Source organism: Mus musculus, chromosome 8 (genome assembly GCF_000001635.26).
Source record: "Mus musculus strain C57BL/6J chromosome 8, GRCm38.p6 C57BL/6J".
Classification (NCBI taxonomy): domain Eukaryota; kingdom Metazoa; phylum Chordata; class Mammalia; order Rodentia; family Muridae; genus Mus; species Mus musculus.
The window spans coordinates 10,475,129-10,490,867 of record NC_000074.6 but is presented as its reverse complement, the minus strand read 5'-3'; the positions used below and the strand labels follow the sequence as shown (position 1 = coordinate 10,490,867).

Below are 15,739 nucleotides of genomic sequence, written 5' to 3'. Positions count from 1 at the left end.
TCCTCAAGCCTTCCTTCTTTCTCCCTCCTAGACACTGAAAGACAAGCTTCATGCTGGGAGTAGCAGCAACCCTCATGCATGTAATAGAGAAATTTATATGCACACAGCCCAGAACAAAAAAATCTTTAAGGAAATCATCATGTATTTAAAAATTCTCTTTGGAATGATTCTGCTCAATAAAATTACTCAAAGGAAAACTTAGCATTATGCTTTGGGTTTGGCTGCAAGCAACAGTTGCTAAAACCCTGCTGTGATGGTGCCAGGCTGAGGGGTTTGGCAGGGGGAGAGTTGGACAGTGTGTGTGTGTGTGTGTGTGTGTGTGTGTGCTTTGTTGGATTACTCCCTACAATACTCCTGCTGTACCACAATAAATACAATTAAAAGATAAATTATGTGAGCCATACATTAAAACAAGGAGGTATGGGAGTCTTCCCGCGGCTGTGAATCACAGCTCATCCTGTTGCCTGGTTTCCTAGATCCACGATGAAAATAAAAATCATGGAACACTGAGACACAAACATGCTTTTTCCTCCTAAGCGATGGCTGTCAAGCTTGAGCTTGGCTCATCACCAAGGAAACAGGAATGCAAGGCAAGATGGGCCTTAGCCATACCATGGCTCCCTCTCCTCACACAGATATAGCTCCCTGAACTGAACTTAAAGAGTAGCTGGCTGTTGTGATCTGGTGAGGAAGTTTGGGCAGGGGTCAGCCAGTACCAGAAGCCTCCTCTGCCTGCATGGGACCAATGAGATAAGGGGTACAAAGATGGGGGTACGGCCCAACCTAACTGCCAACTATGGGGCTGGTACAGTCAGCGTTTCTGAAAACGGCTTCCAGATTTCCCATCAGCCGGAGTCTTCATTTACAATTCTTCATGCGATTGCAAATCTTCCAGATCTCACCCAAACTCCCCAGTTACCACTTCTGGGAGGCAAGCCAGAAGCACACACTTGCCCCTTCCTCCCCAGTCGGTTCCGATGCACAGTCAGAGATGCAGGGTGGAGAGCCTGGAAGCAGCAAGCGTGTGATGAAGTCCAAGTGAGCATTAGGAAGGGGGGATTCCCATGCTAGTTTCCATGGTCAATACACAGCCAGTCCTGGGGCTGAACACTAGCCATAGGTGAATCACTCCCCATGCCTTCACTTCTCCTCTGTCCAACCATTGTTCACAGCAAAGTCTAATTATTTTGTTAGCAAAGATTGCTGATAAATGCACTGTTTGCAGGGAATGAGAGGAGGTCTTCTATAGATATGGTAAGTGGACATATTGAGATTTTCAATTTGTTTTTAGTGTGACCAAGAGCAAAATCTATTAAAATAAAACTACCATCTGGGTGTGGTGGCTTACACTCGTAATCCAGCACTCAGAAGGCTGGGGCAGTGGGATTGTTATGAGTTCAAAGCTAACTTTGGCTATACCGTCAGTTCCAACCTTGGTTATGTAGTGAGTTCTAGGCCAGCCTTGGGTGCTACAATGTGAGATCTGTTTAAAAAAAATAATGATGATAATAATAACAAAAATGTACCTGGACTGAAATGATCTGAATTAAAAATAAAATTTGTCTTAAGTTCCATTCAATAGTTTAGTGCTCTCGTAAAGCACACATTTATAAAATTTGGGAAATGTCGAGTGTTCAAATTTGGCATTACCCTAGTTCCTTCCTCTTGAGATTTCTTGTCTTTATATCTCTGCATCAGTTTTGCCATTTTGCCTTTTCAAGTGCTGGACCTCTGCACATGTTCTCCTTGCTTTGCCAGGACATCATCTTGTCCTCTCCTGTGTATGTTTGCCTCTAGTCCATCAGTAGTCTACTTAGCTCTAGACAGTGGAGCTCCTAGAGATGCCCTGGTGGCCATGTAGAAGTGCTGCCTGAAGCCAGGATCTGGGATAGGGTGGGAAGAGATAGGGCCACAGCAGCTCTGGTCAGCACCTTCCTCCCCAGCCAAGCAGAACCTGCTGCTGGAACACATACGTGGTTACAGGAGCCATGGCTCCAGCTTCCAGCATCTGCCCCAAATGCCCAAGGCCCCTGGTGTAGCAGGATTTTCCCTGTCCAATTAATTTAATTATTAATACAACAAGAAGCCTGTGATTGGACAGAGAAAAGGGAGGTGGAGCTAAGAGTTGCAGAGACAGGGAGCGACACAGGAGAGGAGGAGGAGGAAAATGGAGGACCAACAGGATTGTCCTAGGATTCAGATTCATAGTGGCTTTAAATAGCCACCAGTAGCTATAATATCATATAAGGATAGAATAATTGAGATAACTTGTCTCATCTAGCTGGGCAGCTTGTATCATTATCAGTTGACTCTGAAATTATTGTCAGGGCATCTTGTGAATTTAGAATTTATTGTGTATAAATCTGACTGATTAATTATAACCTTCTAGAGTTTTGATTTTACCGGGTTACTGGGAGTTGTGACAGCCAATCTTGAGGTGGGTGGTCATCGCATGGGGCTCATGTGGCAACAACCCGCCAAGGGAACTTAGGGAGTTAGGTGGAGCTGTATTGGGAGCTCCAGGCCAGAGAGTCTGCTGAGATAAGAGCACCACACTGGAGTCATGTGGCCCACCAGTGCCCACCATAGCATGGGAATTTGCCGTTCTTTTTAATATTTCCCACAACCCCATGGTGTCTTTTCTTCCCATATCTCCTTGAGATCTGGGTGGTGACTGCTCCCATTCTGGTAAATCTCTTAGCCTCAGATTATTGACATTTCTTGTAATAACCAAATCATGTTGTTCTCTTTGAAATTTTAATATATTTTCTTTTAAGACCGTACCGTGCCCGAATTTGACAGTTCCCAAGGCGTTCTTGTCTTTGCTGGTCTTGGTGCCAAGAGTTCAACTTTTGTAGCAGCTGTGTAGGTCACAGAAAAGCAAAGCCAAGAATGCAGCCATGACAATCAAGTGCTCGAGTAAAAATGTTGGGCCTCTTGAAGGTATAAACAAAATCAGGGTGCAGGAAGGCTGATAGATTCATTCCCGAGAGACCGCATTGCAAGATATCCTGGCCATTCCCTGAATTCAATCAAGTGGGCAGAGAGATCTAAACAAAAGATCGAAAGAAGCAACAGCCAGGAGCTACGAGCTGCAGACACTGCATTTAACTGCCATGAACATCCTCAGCTCTTGTCACACACAGGACTAGAATGGGTTCCTCTGGGCACTGACATCACTGCACTAGCTTCAAGGGGAGTCCTGGGTTTCACGTACAGATTCTCTACTCAGATATGGGCTCTCTTCATTTTCCTTCCCTGTTACCATCACCTCATTGGTGAGGTGCCTCAGAACAGGTGCACACATAGACAATAGGCTGAATGCTGATCCCTTGTCTACTGCCTTTGTAGGTCAACATGTTAAGGCCAAGCCAAATTGATAATTACATTATTATGCAATGTTCCTGAGCTGGAGAATGACATTTCCATGTGGTTGAAGTGTCAAAAGTCAAAAGTTCCTCTATAAAGCTCCCCACAGTGACAGCTTAGCGTGTAAGAACATCCCACCTTGGACCTGGGAAGACTAACATGTGCGGCTGTCACAGTCCATGTTACATTTTTGCATGTGTACAAGTCTGTCTGTACTGTATTTAATATACGTGTGTGTGTGTGTGTGTATTTTGTATCTTCATTACTCTCAACTTAATGATCTAATTTTGTGCCCGTCTTTCAGAGTCATCACTCCTTTAATGTCTTGGGAAAAAGCTGTAGTCAATGGTAATATGAAAAAAGCTAGATACATGCGAGTCAGACCTCACCCCAGGAAGATCAACTCAAAAACCATCAAGAAGCTGAGACAGGCCCTTTGCTCCCTGCTGGTTGGGATGTAAATTAGGAAAAGCAGTATAAAATCAAGATGGAGAGTCCCTTCAAAAGCAAAAATTAGAATCGCCCTATATTGTGTCCATCCCATTGTTGTGTGTATATTTCTAAATAGAATAAAAACATTATGCCAAAAAAGATTCCTGTACTCTCTCATATTTATCATGGTACCATATGCAATAGCTATTGCCTTGAGTCGACTTTGACTATCAGAGACCTAACGATACAGAAATACAGGTTAATCTAGGCTGTCTGAAGATCTGTGTGCAGAAACCCCACTGTGACCACAGAAAACCGTCCAGAGGAAAGGGAGCAATGTTAGGGAAATCAAGAGGAATGGATGCACAGAATGGTCACAAGCATTTCTGTATTTAAGGTCTTTGAGCAGCTCAGCTTTCGTGGATGTTTGCTGTTTGATTACAAAAACAACTGAACTTGAATCTGTGAGTGAAAGCCAAAGCAGAGAGTTTGGAGTTGTCTACATTTTTTATCCAGTCACAGGAAAGGCCTATACTTCCTGAATGTACTTTAAAAGGTGGTGCCAGAAAAAAAAAAATCCTGACAACACACACCATGCCATGGAGAACAAGAACTACAAAGCCACCTGGAACATCTGTCTTACAATGGAAAACACGGGTTACTTTATACTCAGGGGAGATAAGCTTAGGGACAGATTGGCCAAAAGGCCAGCATGCAAGCCATAGGTAAGGCATGATAAGAGCCAACAGTGTATGTCTGCTCCTAACGAGTGAACCTAAGTAGTCTCATTTAATGCTAACACGAGTGTTAACAGAGAAGCAAAACTGGTAGCTGATATGCCTTTGAGGAACAACAGTCCTTGATTCATTCATGGACAATTATGGTCCCCAAGGTGGTCATTCTCATCCAAACTCAGAAGCTCACTGCCAAGAACGGCTTACATCTTTTGGAGCTTCTCAGATTTTTGGCCAACAGGGCACAACAGGCCCCCAACAGGTCACAGGTTGTTTCCATCACTCTTAGTTACCCTCGAGAACTTGACAGTAAGACTCTATTGCCTAAGACACTATATGCTTGGGTCACAGAACACAGAGAAACTAGGCTGCTTGAAGTGTTATCTCTACTGGAAGCTTTCATTGTGCTCGAAGGTGCTGTGTATGCTACCGGGGGAGACAGGAATTCATCAATTTCAATCAGCCCTGGATTCTGAGAATTACAATAATGAAGGACTCTATTGTTGCCTGGAAAGAAACACGCACCAGTGTAATGGTGGCACAAACATTATGGGAGTAACTAACCATTTTCTGATTATGTGTAAGGACCACTCCACAGGATGGAGCATATACCTGGCACTGTTAATTAGGCAAGAACCTGAGACTAGATAGGTCATGGACTCTTGGGGGAAAAATCTACCACTGTTATTCTGGTAAATGAAAATGATATTAAAATGACTCATAATGACACAATGCTACAACCATGAAGGAGTGCATCTTCAGACCTTATCAGATGAACTTCTTTTGGTTTTAGACAGAGATTCACAACTGGTCAATATGGAAAAAAAAAAAAAAAGACACTTGACAACGTACAGCCCTAAAGAGGACATCTATATCAATTCCTTCACTTCAGGGGTCAGAAATCTTCCAGTAAGAGGGAACAGAAAAAATGACATGAGCCAGAGGTGAGAGATGACATCAAGGAAGCAGTATTTTCAGGTTATGATGGGGAAGTTGCACAGACAAACTCATAGCAGTTGTGACAGCACGTGTAAGACCTGTGCTAGCTCAGTCCAGAGTCCCAACGCGGAGAACGGAGGTTGTCTCATGAGATTCCCTCATCAGGAGCAGACTCTTGCAAGGCTCTCATAGATGCCTTACCTATGGCTCGCAGTCGCTCCTGACTGAGGAGCTATTGACATTTGATGGATTCTGAGGGAACAAGAATCAGTTTTCTTCAATGCTATTGATCTCCAATATGTCCACCACACTCCAGAGTAGGCCCAGCAGCTAAGAATGGTTTGCTAACACAAACAAGACTCTTCTGGATATGGAAGATGGAGGAAGGGAGAGAGGGAGGAATGAAGGAAGGGAGGGAGAGACAGAGAGACAGCGAGAACACAAAGTTGGGTGGGTAGGAGTGAATATGATCAAAATACAAAAATTTCAAGAATTAAGAAAAATTAAAACATTTTACATCTTGAATTTTTGATATTACAGTTTCTCAACTAGTAAATTCTATGTGCAATTTTAAAATCTGAAACATATATGAACCTGGAAATGCCTTGATCTCAGGCATTTTGGATGAGAGATATTCAGCTTACCCTTAGAGTTCCTTTTTCGCTAAAAGTTAAAAGTGGTATAAAAATGGAAATTATTTTTTAATCGATTTTGCTTTCAGAATGAGCTAAGAAAAAGTGAGTATTTAGAAGGTGGTAGGGAGCCCTTTGAAGGTCTGAAGCTCCCAAGAGAGGCAGCCAGATCACGTATTTGGGTAGCCATCTTCCCAGGACACTGAGTTATAAGTGTCCCCCAGCTTGGCACTCAGAAGATCATCAATATTTATGGGACAGAAGTAAATCTGCACAGCCTTCACGTCCCTACTCCCTCCCTGCATCCTGTTATTTACAAGATGCAAAATATCCTCGGAGAAGTGGTTAGGATTAACAGATGATAAAAATGCAGAACTTTGCAGACATACTTGTGAATTCAATATATCACGCCAGAATATATGTGAAGACTGGCTTAGCAAAATAAATAAATGATCATTTTCAGGAAAGGCAAATACGCCTGGCTCCTTTTCATGCACGGCTGCAGCTTTCTACTCAGTTTGTCTCAAGGACCTTGACCCCTGGTGGGCTGCTGTGTTTGTTCTGTTTCTCGCCAAAATTATAAGCAGGGCACTGAGGTTTGAATATAAGGTATCTGTGAATTCTCTTCTTTCAGAACGCGTGTGCTCAGCTGATAGCACAGTTTGGAGAGGAGATGTGTGTGGGGAGGTGCTACCTTGATATGGGCAGGGCTTGGGGTACTCTATCTGCTCCCATTTCCTGTTCTCTCTACTGCTTGACTCAGCTGGATGTAAGCCAGCTCTCATGCCTACAAAGTACAGATGCTCTCCCACCTTCCCGAGGATGAGCAACAACACCCTTAATTAATGAGTTTATCTCATCCCCTCCTTCCCGAAGTTGCTTCTTGTCAGCTGTTTGGTCACAGCACTGAGTAAAGTAACAAAAATGACAGGTTTTATTATTTTTCCAAGAAGTGATTTCTTCTGATAGTTTTAGTATTTCCTTTTGGTTCCAGTTAATGATGGGCACAATGAACACTGGACAACATGAAGAGTCATCATCTCCATGCCAAGATATCTGGATGGTGAACTTGAAGCAGCTGAGGTGAACAAGAACAGTTCGTGTGTTCCTTTTAAGGAGAAGGTATTAACAGGAAAGTGTCAATATTTTAGGAGACTCAAAGATCCATATTTATAACTTTTTATCTGGCCATAAAAGTGAGATGACATGCTGAAGTTCGAAAGAAAGAGAGTCCAGAGATCCCTGCATTTGTCCTACCCAACAGTGAGCAGAGGGAGGGAGGGAGGGAGGGAGGGAGGGAGGGAGGGAGGGAGGGAGGGAGAGAGAGAGAAGCATCTCTCAGGACAGTTCACCACTACATCTCTGAGGACAACCTTCAAAGGAAAATTTGATGGAGGAAGAAGACAGTAGGTCCTGCTGAGGCTAATGTTTATTTTTAAAAACATCCGACCAAGAGGGGGGAACAAATGTAGATTGTAAATTAAGCTCTTTCTACATGGGTCAAAATGTTTTCATCAAATAACCTTTAATAGCATCAGTTTTGCTGAGACCAGACAGAGTTGATTGTTGTGTCTGGGATTTCTGCCTGGAGAAAAAAAAAAGTGAGGAGAGAAAAAAAAAAAAAAAGCAGTAGCCACCCATTGATTTGTCTGTCTCCTCTGTCATTTGATTTACAGATTCACTTCCAGAGTTTTCCTGGGTACACGGTGTCTCCCACCAATCTTCAGAGACAAAACCCAGGGCACAAGCTATAAATGTCACTCTGGGCACAGGTGCACCTGCAAGGTTGAGCAGGTTGAAAGGGTCCTAATGAACCACCCATGTCAAGAGGTCAAGAGTGCAGAGGTTGGTTTGAATCAGCATGACACCATCTAGAACACACTAGAATTATCAGTGGAGTAAAGATTTTCCTCTGGGGGAAGATCTGGGTGGCAGTATAACTCTAAACAAGGGGTAATTTTCAGACTCAAGCTTATTCAGTGAGGGAACACGTCCTTAGTGAGGAGAAGAAAAGCATTGAGGTATTTTACAGGTAGCCCCTGTATCAAAAACAACTTCTTATCCTCACTCCGTGACCATCAGCAAGCAACATGCTAGAAACAAATTCTGGCAACGGCCTGGGAAATCACAATAACAAATAGTACAGGACCCAGGCTTACATGTCTGGGATGACAACTTCTTCTTTATGGACGTGGTATAGGGGGTTGGGGAAGAATCCTGATGCATGCTTTCAAGACCATAAGTACACTGTAGTAGGGGGCTATAAATTTTTATCTCATCATAAAATTACAATGCCGAGTGCATACAGAGATTGCACGGTTTTAATTTTCTTGAGGGAAATAATATTGAAAGGGCATCGCTGAATGTACAGTAAAATCCCAAACACCTGTGGGTTCACACTGTTAGGCATAAACCCAAATGCAAAAGAATCTAGTAGTTTTGCAGAATTCTTTTTAATCAAGGTGTAACTACTGGCCACATGGGACAGGTCTAGCCCAGGAGAAAGAGAATGTCACATTAGCATAAGTTAAGGCAGTCATCTGCATGCTCTCTCTTTCAGCACAGGTTTTATGGCTTCCATAGATAGAGAAATCGCTGAATTGTCTCCACTTATCTTTCAGGGAAGTCTCTAAAGCGTGGAGGAAGAGCAGTAAGAGCTCGTAATACACCCAGAGTGGTCACAGCTGTCTTAATGCTGATCAACGTGTGCTAGGGAAAAGGCAAATAACGTATTTAAACACGTGTCACTAAGCCTGGCTCTGCATTCTAACACAAGCACGTCTATGAGATGTAAAAATGAATGGCAAACCAAACAGGGATATTTTAACACTTAGATAAGATAAGTCCATTGGCTTACCAATATTCTCATCATAGACAAAAATAGTAAACTGACTGGATGATCCCTTAATTCAGTTTGATAGCTCTGTCTATTCAAATTTTTGATTAGCCATGTGGCCTGTATATATTGCAGGCCTTAGACTACTGTGGAGGGGCTAGGATAGGTATATTTGAGGAAATATGTAAAAATAATCACTCCTACATGGAGGTAGCCTACTCCTTAACCCCCAGAAGAAACCATGATATCATGATGATATTTTTCTCAATTTTAAACTTCACGAGTGTACAACTGAGGGTCCCTGTCTTCACAGTCATGTCCTTATGGAATGAAACTCAAACTTGTTCAAGTAAAGCAATGTCTCCTTTCTTTCCTTTGTATGTGTGGACTCCGCAGAATGTAGATAATAAAGCATTGTTGACCCAGTAGGTGGAGGGAGATGAAGACATGGGGCAATGTGAATTGAGGGGCCTACTACCCACCAGAAACTCCTGTGTAGATGCTCTCTCCCAAACTCATGCTCACCAAGAATTATAGACTGTTATTTGCATTTTTTTTTAAGTGTTATTTGTTAGACTCAAGGGGGACACATTACATTATGCCCAAATCCTTAGGGGAAGAGGAAATGACCCATGAGATGCAGAATGACAGTCAGGAGAAATGCATTCACAACTCAGGGAATGACTACCTCCTGTTTGCAGAGAGGCCAGGAGGAACCTGCAGATGCCAGTGTTTGTACTTCCATCTTCCATTACTGGGAGGATACATTGCACTGGGATGAAGCCGCCCAGTTTCTGCTCTTCCGAAGCAAGAGCTCTAACAACCTCACCCGTCACTTGTGGTCTTGATGAGTCATCAGCCCTCACCAAAGGCCTACTTAGAAACCGACACGGTTCTGTTTACACACAAGGATGTGGTCAATGGGCAAGTGTCGGGCATCACGATGACAGTAAGGTGAGTGGAAAGCAGCATAGATTAGGTCAGGAACATGATGTTCAGAGAGATGCCCAGATCTAGGACAAAGGACACGGGATGTCCAGGTGAGGAAAAGCACAGGGGACAAAGAGATCAAGAAGGGCAGCAGTTAGCTCAGGATAGACCAACGAAGAGGAAGAAACTCTAAAATGCTACGCATCAACATGTTTCACTTTTCTTGTATGTAAACTGCCAGGAAACAATGAATGCTTGTATTCCCTTCCTCAGGCTGCTGCTGGAACCTGTAAACACAGTCTGGGCGAAAGAGAGGTCTGTGCACTTGTAGTTCTGGAGAGAGAAGATGGCTGGAGTTCTGGGGGTTTCTAGGCAGATCCATCCTGACTCTCTCATCCAGGGTGGATCAGGTCCTACTGCTCATGGCCTCTATCATTCTACTCATGGCCTGTTGGAGTTAGATGACTTCTCAGCCCTCTCTGCACACTACCATCAGAGTTGGATGACTATAGCCCCGAGACATACACTAAGACATCTGTTCTGAGCAAGGCCATTCCCAACTTAAATACACGAGAATCTGCTCACAGGAGTGTGGGATGTGTATTTCACAACTGAATCTTTATTTAAATTTCATTAACTTAAGCTTTAACTTTAGCCCCAGATCGATTTACAACTTCATAATCTGTTCACTTTTTCCTCACTGCAAAATGTAGGAGCTTCAAAGTACAATTTCTGAGTTAGAGTTAGTTTAGCCTTGCCTTAATGGAAATCCACCTCTCCTAAGAGCTGATATTGTCAAGCTGTAACTCTTCTTTCCTTCAAGATCCCGATTTCTAACAGCCAATCAACGCAGACACACTTGTGGGTTTAACGCTTATCTGTCACTTAAATCATCAGGGTAAGAGCAAATTCTAAAACAGGTAACTTCACATAAGATTTAAAATTGGCTAAAACAAACAATCAAACAAAAAGCCAAGCCCCCAAGCCCCCAAGCCCCGAAAGCTTTCTTTAATTCAAACATACGCTCATTAATGAGATCTTGTTAATATTTCATGCACAGCCTCTCCCCATTTACTTTAAAATATTTCTGTAATGGAGACAGGAAGCTGCACCATGCTCCTGGGGGTAATGAAACATTCAGATGTGTTTAGGAAGGATCATCAGACGGAATTCAGATAATGGTGCTTAAACATTCCTGAAAGGACCTCTGAGCTTCCGCCTCAGAAAGCTCCCTAAGCAGGGCAGAGGCTCCTCTTTAGAGTTCCCAAGTTGGGGAAGTTCTTCTAGAACCCATCCAGCCAGGGACAGGGGAACAACTCTAGTGTCAGCTCTGCTGTGAACTATCCCTCCCACTGGATGTTGCATAGTCCCATTAAAACAAGCAAGTCAGCCCACCAGGCAGGAGCACCGAGTGAGGCAGGATGTTCACACCATCCATCTGGTCGAGAAGATGCTCGGAGGCTCATGGATTCACTGGGCTCTCTCCTTGCGAGTCAGCTCTGGGGTCAAGGGTTATATCATCCACAGTACATAGCTCCTTTTAGGTGAGTGAACTTTTCTCGTATCACTTAATCAACAAAAACGGAGAACACGTTCGTGATACTTTTGTTTTCCAATGCAACAATCCAACACGTAAATGCCTGTGGCTATGACTGACAATTCAAAAGGCATATGGGCCGACATATTGCTCGAAATCACATAGAGTCTACACTGTAGCACGTGAACAGGGCCTTGGGGACTCCTTTGGCTACAACTCATTAGTACATCTCAGTAAAATGAAAGATTTCTGTAAAGCCACAGAATCAACTCCAATTATGGAAAACTCTCTTTAAAAACAAAGATGCTTTTAAAGGAAAATGCACGGTTCCATGGGGGCTTTGGCTCTGTACCAACTAATCATCGGGCTGTCCTGTGCTCTTTAATTTCTCTAAGAACTCGGTGAACAATCGCCTAGTAATTTAAACTGTCAGTTGTTTTCCCCTTAAAGTTTCAAAAACAAAATTAAAATTGAAATGCTATTAGGCACTCAGAAAAATAATTACAACTGAACTCAAAATAATCAAGCTATAATTCCAAACCACACGGTTGTTGGGTTTTAACGCTGAGTGTGTCTTACGGGTCTGCTTTGTCTATAAGGCACAATGCAACAGACTTAAGAATAAGGGCATTCAGATGCTGGCCTAGCAGAGATCCTAGGAAGCTCCTAAGAAATAATTTCCTAAATTAGAAGAAGTCGTGATACCCAACTGTAGCTTTATATGTGCTTTTCCCAAATCCAGAAAATATATAATGTGAAGATGGCAGAGTTCAAAGAATCTGAAGACACCAGTGGAATATTCTTCTACTTGTAAGGACTTTGAAGAGGCCAAGGAGAATTACAACTGGGAACTACTCAGGGATTAAAAATATAGGCCCTTGCATCAATCTCTTCCCATGTCCCACAAGCCTCTCCAAGCATCTAATGACATCAGTCAATCCAAGTTCTCACAGGGGCATCTTCTGCCTAACATCCACCCTATTAGGTGGGCTTCCTAGTCTCCTCCCTTAGCATCTGAGAGGACCCTCCTGTCCATAGTTGTTTCTCTCCATGCTGTTCATATGTTGGCTCAGTTGGGATGCTCACCATCCAAACAGGGTCTGCATTAAACTCCGTGCCACCAGCTTGGGAGATCTGAGCCTGAGCATTTTCAGGTTTTCCTCTTGGGATACATGTCTTGGGTTGACACAGTGTAGTCCCTGCTTATCAGCTACATGAGGACAGTGGGACCCTACTGCCGCATGCCCATAGCTTTGGTTATTTTTCCTCTCCCTGCCTTCCCATCCTCTTCTCATGGATGCCACCTCCTTATCCCCTTATCCTAAATGTGGATACTGGCCAATCACACAAAAGCCTGCTCTGCCCTTCCCCTAATATGTCTAACATCATCTCCTTATTCCTACTTCATCTTATCTCTTCTGACAAAGCCATGGCTCTAGAGGATGGAGCCATCAGGAGGGCACACACAGATGTCCATGGATTAGCTGAAAGCAATAATATTAAATGTCTCACCCTATCACTCTTTCCACTGTCAATGAAACTTGTATCCTTTCCAAAATATGTGGGTGGATATGGGGGGCCTGCCCATTCACCCTTACTGCTTCCTGTAATTGCCTCCCTTGCAGACTACGTTGCACCAGAGAGCTCAATGGTCTCTGGCTTCCATCTGTCCAACCCTGGCTTAGAAGGCAGAAGTGACAGAGGCTGTACCTCTGTGCTTTCTGACATGTCAACAGGTAAGCCCACCACGTACCAGCTTCTCTTTGCTGTGGCTGCTGTGAATCCTGAGTCTAGCCCCTGCTTTTCTGATACTGAGTGCGAGGGCGTGCTTGCTGCTATTCCACAGGTGCTGGGGTATCGATTGGTACAGGAACTGACAACAGGCAGGTTCATGGCATACTTTAGGAGCACCCCTAAAATATCAACTGAGACCCTCTCAGAGTTCTTTTTCTAAGCTGGGTTGTTTTCTGTGCAGACAATGAGAGTAGTTTCTGTCTTATGCAAGTGAGTTCTGTGTAATACACTGACACGTACTTCCAGAGTTTAAGTCTCTGCTGAAATACCCTCTCCTACACAGTTAGTAAGTGCCTCTGGAGAAGTCTATATACTTTTATGAGCAAAATAATTGCATCCTTACATAGCATTATGCTGACAGCTCTAGAATATTAAGTTTGTTACTTCTGCTGTCATCTGACTGTTAGCTGTGTGCTATTCCCAGCTCATCTCTTTTGATGGACAGCAGCATCTCAGTAAACATGGGAAGAGATCAAATGGGATACTTCACAAGTCCCTCATTTTCACTAAGTGGTAGCTCAAGGTGTGGGTGTGAGTGTGTCTGTGTGTGTGTCTCTCTGTGTCTCTCTTTGTGTGTGTGGTTGTCTTTGTGTGTGTCTGCCTATGTCTGTGTGCATGTATGTGTCTGCCTGTGTGTATATGTATGTGTGATTGCCTGTGTGTGTGTGTCTGCCTGTGTCTGTGTGCATGTATGTGTCTGCCTCTGTGTGTGTGTTTATAATCCTAAAGTAGAAGGCATCAATAATAAACAAGAGTTGAGTAGAGAAGAACAGAGATCATTTAATTGAGAGGTGGTAAATGTGTTGTTAAGTAGGCTGGAAGGATGTTTCTACTCTACCTGGAAAAGGAGTTTATGAGAGTGAAAAGGACCCAAGACAACTATGAGGATTAGAACACCCATCCTGAAGAGATGACTTATGTCAGAGAGTTATGGCGGGTAAATCACGGGGCAAAGGTGCACTCACTTGGAGCATTCTAACATTAGATGGCAAAGAAGTGTGGGGACACCCCTACAGGCGTGGATTAGACTCTGAATGGAGAAACCAGTTTTACAAACCCAACTAAAACACTGGGAAAGTTGGAGGGCTTGCTTTCTTAGGCTCTAAGAGAAAGACAACAATACTAAGCTCACATTCAGGCCAAGCATATTCAGAAACCCAAAGTTTATATAAGAAACCTATCCCCAAAATGTGGAGTAAAGCTATTTATGATAAGCCCAAGGCTCTTCCACTCACGCTAATTGAAGTCTCCACACACAGTGAGATAACTCCCCTGCTCAGCACACACTGCTCTGGGATATGAACTCACACTCAAAGCGAAGGCAAGCAATCTGCAAACTTTAATGACTGCAGGCTGTTCATGTGGCCTTTGAATGTGGAATAGTAACACATCCTGGAACCATGTGCTCTGACACTCCCTCCCCTTTGGTGCATCAGTCCACAGGGCACACCTTGTGGGCCGTCGCCGTCCACTCACCCTTCCTGCGTAGTGCATGACAGTGAAGGCCGCACCTTGACCTTTGAAAGCAACATTTCCATTGCCGTCCTTCACAGGGGAGTAGACTGCATTTGTGTTTGAGGATTCCAGGAGACCCTGCAGCTTTCTGGGGAGGTTTGGCTCCCCTGACCAAATCACTTGACTCTCCTCATCCAGTAAGGAGAAGAATCCTGATGGTTTCTGAAAGTCAGCAAAGGTCAAACGTTTTCTTCTGTTGCTCCACTTGGCATCCTTGACATACGCTCTCCAATTTTATTATATTCACACAGCTAACCAGAATGGGAGTGCCTTGACTTTTAACACATGTCTATGATTGCCCACGGATGCACTCTGCCACCTTGGATCTCTCATATATAACTCTTATCCTGACAACTGGGTAGCAGGAATTAGATCCCTCTGCTACAGTGTTAGGAAAACACAAATGGTTTTAGAGAAATATACAATTGTAGAGACAGAAGGTGGAAAGTGCTACTACAAGCTTTCAAAAAAACCTAGATGGTGCCTATTTGAAATACTAGTCAAGCATTTAGAAGTGATGGGTGACTTCAAACAGCATCCTATAATAGGAAACAGAAGTTACTGTTGACATGCTTGATAAAACATGCTCTCACATATATTTATTATCTCCCCCTACCATGTGTGTGTCTCTGTGTGTGTTCAAGTGTGTGTACATGTGCCTGTCCACCTGTTTGCACACCAGGGCATTCATATGCAGGTCTGAGGGTGACTTGCAAGAGTTGGCTGTTTCCTTCCTTCAGGTATGTCCAGGATGATAGGTGCCTTTACCACTAAGATATCTTGCTGCCTTACATAATAATAGAATTATAGAATTTATAGATACAATAAAGATAATGAGTCAAAAGCTTTTCAATGTACACAGAAACAATAAATATGGATATAAACATATGCTGATGCAATTAGGCCGAATTTTAATTAAAGATCAACTCAAAATCAAACTTTATATATACACATATATTTTTCTGCCAACATTTCAAAATTTAAATTTTAGGACCTTTAAGGACCAATGCACAACAAACAA

At 43.2% G+C, this 15,739-nt stretch overlaps 1 protein-coding gene across 4 annotated transcripts in view; it reads right to left on the bottom strand.

Moving 5' to 3' along the window:
• Myo16 (myosin XVI) overlaps positions 1-15,739 on the bottom strand; it is a 480,832-nt gene that overhangs the window by 143,875 nt on the left and 321,218 nt on the right. For all 4 annotated transcript variants that reach the window (NM_001319151.1, XM_006508779.3, XM_006508780.4 and 1 more), the window contains exon 23: positions 14,680-14,880. In NM_001319151.1, the coding sequence (NP_001306080.1) occupies positions 14,680-14,880 (201 nt within the window). The remainder of the gene's footprint in view (positions 1-14,679; positions 14,881-15,739) is intronic.